General features: G+C 40.5%; 1 protein-coding gene across 36 annotated transcripts in view; it reads left to right on the forward strand.

Moving 5' to 3' along the window:
• Positions 1–7,535, forward strand: part of LOC122544297 (mucin-3A-like) — a 141,580-nt gene that overhangs the window by 79,348 nt on the left and 54,697 nt on the right. For 23 of the 36 annotated variants that reach the window (XM_043683397.1, XM_043683424.1, XM_043683419.1 and 20 more), the window contains 5 exons: positions 457–564; positions 1,838–1,951; positions 3,151–3,264; positions 4,586–4,684; positions 5,419–5,532. The exons of 1 other annotated variant lie outside the window; for it this stretch is intronic. In XM_043683397.1, the coding sequence (XP_043539332.1) occupies positions 457–564; positions 1,838–1,951; positions 3,151–3,264; positions 4,586–4,684; positions 5,419–5,532 (549 nt within the window). The remainder of the gene's footprint in view (positions 1–456; positions 565–1,837; positions 1,952–3,150; positions 3,265–4,585; positions 4,685–5,418; positions 5,533–7,535) is intronic. 12 more of the 36 variants (XM_043683396.1, XM_043683395.1, XM_043683415.1 and 9 more) reach the window with 7 other exon arrangements.

A 7,535-nucleotide genomic window follows, 5' to 3' on the forward strand; every position in this document is an offset into this window, starting at 1 on the left:
CTGAGCCTTCTGCACTCAACTGCATTGTGTGCACAAAAGATTCATCACCTTCTGACTAAAAACATTTCTCCTTGTCTTTGTCCTGAATTTGTTGAGAATGCTTCCTTGTCCTTGACCCCACTCCAGTGGAATTATCTTTCCAATGTTGATCCAGGGGAAAGTTTGAATGTTAGAATGTACAAATTGGGCTTTTCTGAAAGATGACATGTGGCACTGTGGTCCTCCCTTAGCCAACCTACTGTGTAGCCTAGATTTGTGCAAGCTCACTCTGGGTCTGGGTTTTCTGTCTGGAGGAGTGTAAAAGATGCATAATTCCCTTTCCATTTGTAACAAATGGAAATTGACATCAAACCATAGAACTGAACAGAATGTGATTCTGATGTGGAAACAGGATGAAATGGATGAAAAAAATGTATTCAGTATAAAATCTGACACCATGAAAATTATCTTAAACAGAAACAAAGATAATAACTGAGACAATGGAGTCTACATCAGCAGACACAACAGTGACCACCATCGGCTCAAATCCTACCCTGACATCCACTGATCTGTCAACATCAGGAAGTAAATGGCAGCCATTATGACCTATCGTTAGAAAAAGTTTTCTCTGCGAGATTGGTACACGATCACTTCACCTGCAATTTGTCTCGCCCTGATTTTAATAGAGAGCAAAACTTCTTATATAAACAATTAAACTTCCAGAGGGAGGAGTTTCTGAGGTATCGCCAATGTTTAACAGAGCAAGCGATGGGAGCCAATTTATGAACATGATGATTACTCAGAAAACAAGGAGGGGAGAAATAGACTGGATACACTTTCTTATTGATGATGTTTAGGGGATCAAAATCAACCCAGGACACTATCAATTCTCCAACTGCTTTTGGAGCAATAACACAGTTAGATCCAATCCTCCCACAAGAGACTTTGAAGCAATCACAAAATAATGTCACTTTGGAGAGTCAATATTGCAGCACTCCCTCTGCATTGCTGACCTTCAGCCTGGATCCTGGCAGTAACTCTGAAGTCGATTTGATGAGCTTCTGACTGAGTATTATGTACTCACCGTGGAGCACAGAGAGAGTCCCAATGTGATCAGCTTGCCAAGAAGCCTGTCCTGAAAGAGTTACAGTTACCATTTCCTTTCCAGAAAAAGTGCACTGGATACGTGCGTTTTAGTGTAAAGCAGTCAGGATTGCGGCATGACCGTAAAAGCATAAGTAACAGCAGGAAGATGAGACCATTTAGCCCATCTAGTCTTTTCCATCAGCATTTAAATTGTTTCTTACATTTTTCAATGCTTGTTTCCTGGACTCTTGCTGCAAAACATGATGTTATTAACCTATAGAAAGTTTTAATCATGCTCTTGAACACACTCAGTGACTGAGCCTTCTGCACTTAGTTGCATTGTGTGCACTAAAGACTCATCAATTTCTGACTAAAAATCATTTCTCCTCATCTTTGTCCTGAATTTGTCGAGAAAGTTCCATTCTCCTTGACCCCACCCCAGTGAAATTATCTTTCCAGTGTTGATCGAGTGGAAAGTATGAATGTTAGAATGTGGAAATTGGGCTTTTCTGAAAGATGACATGTGGCACTGTAGTCCTCCCTCAGCCATTTTACTGTGCAGCTTGGATTTGTGCAAGCTCCGTCTGGGTCTGGGGTTTCACTCTGAAGGAGTGTAAAAGATGCACAATTCCCTTTCCATTTGTAACAAATGGAAATTGACATTAAACCATAACATAGAACGGAATGTGATTCTGATGTGGAAACAGGATGAAATGGATGAAGAAAATGTATTCAGTATAAAATCTGACATCATGAAAATTATCTTAAACAGAAACAAAAACAACAACTGTGGACATGACAATGGAATCAACATCAGTGGACACAACAGTGACAAACATTGTCTCAAATCCTACCCTGACATCCACTGATCCGTCAACATCAGGAGGTAAATGGCAGACATTGTGACCTTTAGTTAGAGCATATCCAACTATAACCCTTCTCTGAGAGATTGGTTAATGATCACTTCACCTGCAATTTGCCTTGCCATAATTTTAATAGAGAGCATGACTGATTTATTGTATACAATTAAACTTCTACAGGGAGGAGTCTCTGAGTATAGTCAATTTTTAATAGAGTAAGCAATGGGAGCCAATTTATGAACATCAAGATTAGTTATAAAACAAGGAGGAAAGAGCTAGAATGGATACTCTCTCTTCTTGATGGTGTTTTAGAGATAATGTTTAGCACAGGATATTATCAATGGTTCAACTGCTTTTGGACCAATAACACAGTTAGATCTAATCTTCCCACAAAAGACTATGGAAGCAATCACAAAATAATGTCACTTTGGAGTGTCGATATTGCAGCATTCCCTCTGCACAGCTGACCTCCAGCCTGGATCAGCTGGCAGTAACTCTGGCGCTGAGTTAATGAGCTTCTGACTGAGTTTTATGCGCTATCCTCACAGCACAGAGAGAGTCCTAATGTAATATGCTTGCCAATGAGCCTGTCCTGAACAGTGAGACAGATAGCAATTTATTTCCAGAGGAAGTGCATCGGACATGTGCATTTTAGCATAAAGCAGTCAGGATTGCTACAAAACAGAACTGCATAAGTGACAGCAGGAGGATGAGGCTATTCAGCCAATCAATCATATTCTAGCAAAAATACAACTGTGTCTTAAATTCTTCATCGTTATTTCCCAGGAGTATTGATGCAGGACCTGACTGAGCCTTCTGCACTCAGTTGCATTGTGTGCACAAAAGATTCATCATCTTCTGATTAAAAACATTTCTCCTTGTCTTTATTCTGAATTTTTGATAATGTTCCCTTGTCCTTAACCCTTCTCCAGTGGAATTATCTTTCCAGTGTTGATCTATTTGAAAGTATGACATGCGGCACTGTAGTCCTCCCTCAGCCGAACTACCATGCATCTTGGATTTGTGCAAGCTCAGTCTGGGTCTGGGGTTTTCTGTCTGTAGGAATGTAAAAGATGCACAAGTCCCTTTCTATTTGTAACAAATGGAAATTGACATCAAACCATAACATAGAACAGAATGTGATTCTGATGTGGAAACAGGATGAAATGGATGAAGAAAATGTATTCAGTATCAAACCCGACATCATGAAAATTATCTTAAACAGACACAAAGACAACAACTGAGGAATTGACAATGGAGTCAACTTCAGTGGACACAACAGTGACAACCATTGGCTCAAATCCTACCCTGACATCCACTGACCCATCAACATCAGGAGGTAAATGGCAGTCATTGTGACCTGTCGTTAGAACATATCCAACTGTAATTATTGTCTGAGAGATTGGTCATGATCACTTCATTTGCAATTTTTCTTGCCTGAATTTTAACAGAGCATAAGTAATTTATTGCAAACAATTAAATCTCCAACAGAACGAGTTTCAGAAGTATAGCCAATGTTTAATACAATGAGCGATGGGAGCCACTGTATGAACATCAAGATTTTGTGGAAAACAAGGGGAAATAGCGAGAATAGATACTCTCTCTTCTTGATGATATTTCCGGGATGAAGATTAGCACAAAATACAATCAATGGTTTAACTGCTTTTGGGCCAATAACACAGTTAGGTGCAATCCTTCCACAAGAGACTATGGATGCAATCACAAAGTAATGTCATGATTTGTTGATGCAGGTGTTGGACTGGGGTGTACAAAGATAAAAATCACACAACACCAGGTTATAGTCTATATTGTCCAGGTTATAGGACTATAACCTGGTGTTGTGTGATTTTTAACAAAGTAATGTCACTTTGGAGAGTCGATATTGCAGCACTCCCTCTGCACTGGGCCCCTTCAGCCTGGATCTGCTGACAGTAACTCTGGGGTTGTGTTCATGAGCTTCTGACTGAGTTTTGTGCGCTCACCTCACAGCACAGGGAGAGTCCCAGTGTAATAAGCTTGCCAATGAGCCTTTCCTGAACATTGAGATAGATACCATTTTACTTCCAGACCAAGTATACTGGAGATGTGCGTTTTAGTGTAAAGCAGTCAGGATTGCTACATGACCGTAAGAGCATAAGTGACAGTAAGAGGATGAGGCCTTCAGCCCATTTAGCCTCTTCCAGCAGAATTAAAATTGTGCCTTACCTTTTTTCAATGCTCGTTCCCTGGACTCTTGCTGCAGCAATTGATGCGATTAACATATAGAAATATTTTGATCATATTCTTGAACACACTCAGTGACTGAGCCTTCTGCACTCAGTTGCATTGTGCGCACTAAAGACTCATCATTTTCAGACTAAAATACATTTCTCCTTGTTGTTGTCCTGAATTTATCGAGAACGTGCTGTTCTCCTCGACCTCACTCCAGTGGAATTATCTTTCCAGTGTTGATCCAGTGGAAAGTATGAAAGAATGTTAGACCCGGTCTAGGTCAGAGGAGTGTAGGAGATGCACAACTTCCTTTCCATTTGTAACAAATGGAAATTGACATCAAACCGTAACATTGAACAGAATGTCATTCTGATGTGGAAACAGGATGAAATGATTGAAAACAGTGCATTCAGTATCAAATCTTACACCATGAAATTTATCTTAAACAGAAACAAAGACAACTGAGACAATGGAGTCTACATCAGTGGACACAACAGTGACAACCATTGGCTCAAATCCTACCCTGACACCCACTGATCCGTCAGGAGGTAAATGACAGACATTGTGACTTATCGTTAGAACATATCCAATTGTAATTTGTCTCTGAGAGACTGGTACACGACCACTTCACCTGCAATTTGCCTTGCACTAATTTTAATTCAGTGCATGACAAATTTATTGTAAACAATTCAATGTCCAGTGGGACGAGTTTCTGAAGTATAGCCAATGTTTAACAAAGCAAGTGATGTGAGCCAATTTATGAACATCAAGATTACTTAGAAAACAAGGGAGAAATATGTGGAATTGATACTGTCTCTTCTTGATGGTATTTTGGAGATGAAGATTAGCCAAGGATACAATCAATGGTTCAACAGCTTCTGAAGCAATAACACAGTTAGATCCAATTCTCCAACAAGTGACTATGGAAGCAATCACAAAGTAATGTCACTTTGGAGTGTCGATATTGCAGCACTCCCTCTGCAGTGCTGACCTCCAGCCTGGATCTGCTGGCAGTAACTCTGGGGTTGAGGTAATGAGCTTCTGACTGTGTTTTATGCACTCACCCCACAGCACAGAGATAGTCCCAATGTAATAAGCTGCCAATGTGCCTGTCCTGAACAGTGAGACAGATACCATTTTACTTCCAGAGAAAGTGCAGCCTGGATTACTGCAAACTCAATCTGGGTTTGGGGTTTCTGTCTGAAAGAGTGTAAAAGATGCACAAGTCCCTTTCCATTTGTAACAGTATAAAATCTGACACCATGAAAATTATCTTGAACAGAAACAAAGACAACAACTGAGGACTCGACAATGGAGTCTACTTCAGTGGACACAACAGTGGTAACCATCAGCTCAAAACCTACCCTGACATCCACTGATCTATCAACATCAGGAGGTAAGTGGCAGACATTGTGACCTATCATGAGAACATATCCAACTTTAATTATTCTGTCCAACTGTGCACGATCACTTCACATGCAATTTGTCTTCCCCTACTTTTAAAAGAGAGCATAACTGATTTACTGTTAAAAATTAAACTTCCAGATGTATGAATTTCCAAAGAAAAGCCAATGTTTAATAGAGAGAGCGATGGGAGCTAATTTATGAACATCAAGATAACTTAGAAACCAAGGAGGCAATAGCTAGAATGGATACTCTCTGTGCTTGATGATGTTTAGGGGAATGAAGATCAGCCTAGAATACTATCAATGCTCCACTGCTTTAAGAGCAATAACATGTTTAGATCGAATCCTCCCACAAGAGACTACGGAAGCAATCACAAAGTAATGTCACTTTGGAGAGTCAATATTGTAGCACTACCACTGCATTGCTGTCCTCCAACATGGATCTGCTGGAAGTAACTCTGGGGTTGATTTGATGAGTTTCTGCCTGAGATTTTTGCGCTCACCATGGAGCACAGAGAGAGTCCCAATATAATAAGCTGCTGAAGTGCCTGTCCTGAGCAGGGTGACAGTTACCATTTTATTCCCAGACAAAATGCACCGGACACGTGTGTTTTAGTGTGAAGTAGTTCGGATTGCTCAAGAACGTAAGGGCATAAGTGACAGCAGGAGGTTGAGGCCATTCAGCTCATCCAGCCTGTTGTATCAAAAATGAAATTGTGCCTTCCCTTTTTTTCAAGGCTAGTTCCCTGGACTCTTGCTGCAACACTTGATGTTATTAACATATAGAAATATTTTGATCAAATTCTTGAACACACTCAGTTACTGAGCCTTCTGCACTCAGTTGCATTGTGTGCACTGAAGACTTTTCGTTTTCATACCAAAAAAAATTTCTCCGCCTCTTTGCCGTGAATTTGTACAGAATGGTCCCTTGTCCTTCACTCCAGTGGAATTATCTTTCCAGTGTTGATCGAGTGGAAAGTATATCTGTCAGAATGTACGAATTGGGCTTTTCTGAAAGATGATGTGGCAATGTTGTCCTCCCTTAGCCAACCTACCGTGCAGCCTGGATTTGTGGCAAGCTCAGTGTGGGTCTGGGGTTTCCGTCTGGAGGAGTGTAAGAGATGTTCAATTCCCTTTCCGTTTGTAACAAACTTCAATATCGGGAGGTGAATGGCAGACATTGTGACCTATCGTTAGAACATATCGAACGTATATCCAACTTTTAGCTAGAATGGATACTCTCTCTTATTGATGAAGTAGCATAGCACAGGATACAATCAATGGTTCAACTGCTTTTAGGACAATAACACAGTTAGATGCAATCCTCCCCGACATCCACTGATATGTCAACATCAGAAGGTAGATGGCAGACGTTGTGACCTATAGTTAGAACATATCCAACTGTAATTTTTCTCTGAGAGATTGGTTAATGATCACTTTATATGCAATTTGTCTTGCCCTACTTTTAATATTAGGAGGTAGGTGGCAGACATTGTGACCTATCATGAGAACATATCCAACTTTAATTATTCTGTACAACTGTACACGATCACTTCACCTGCAATTTGTCTTGCCCTACTTTTAATAGAGAGCATAACTGATTTAATGGAAACAATGAAACTTCCACAGGGAGGAGTTTCTAAGGTATCGCCAGTGTTAAACAGAGCAAGCGATGGGAGCCAATTTATGAACATCATGTTTTCTTGGAAAACAAGGAAGAATGAGAGAGAATAGATCCACTTTCTTCTTGATGATGTTTAGGGGATGAATATCAGCCCAGGACACCATCAACGGTTCAATTGCTTTTGGGCCAATAATACAGTTAGATTCAATCCTCCCACAAGAGACCATGGATGGAATCACAAAGTAATATCACTTTGGAGAGTCGATATTGCAGCACTCCATCTGCACTGGGCCCCTTCAGCCTGGACCTGCTGACAGTAACCCTGGGGTTGGGTTCATGAGCTTCTGACTGAGTTTTGTGCGCTCACCT

Source organism: Chiloscyllium plagiosum, chromosome 48, assembly GCF_004010195.1.
Source record: "Chiloscyllium plagiosum isolate BGI_BamShark_2017 chromosome 48, ASM401019v2, whole genome shotgun sequence".
In the NCBI taxonomy this organism is placed as follows: Eukaryota; Metazoa; Chordata; class Chondrichthyes; order Orectolobiformes; family Hemiscylliidae; genus Chiloscyllium; species Chiloscyllium plagiosum.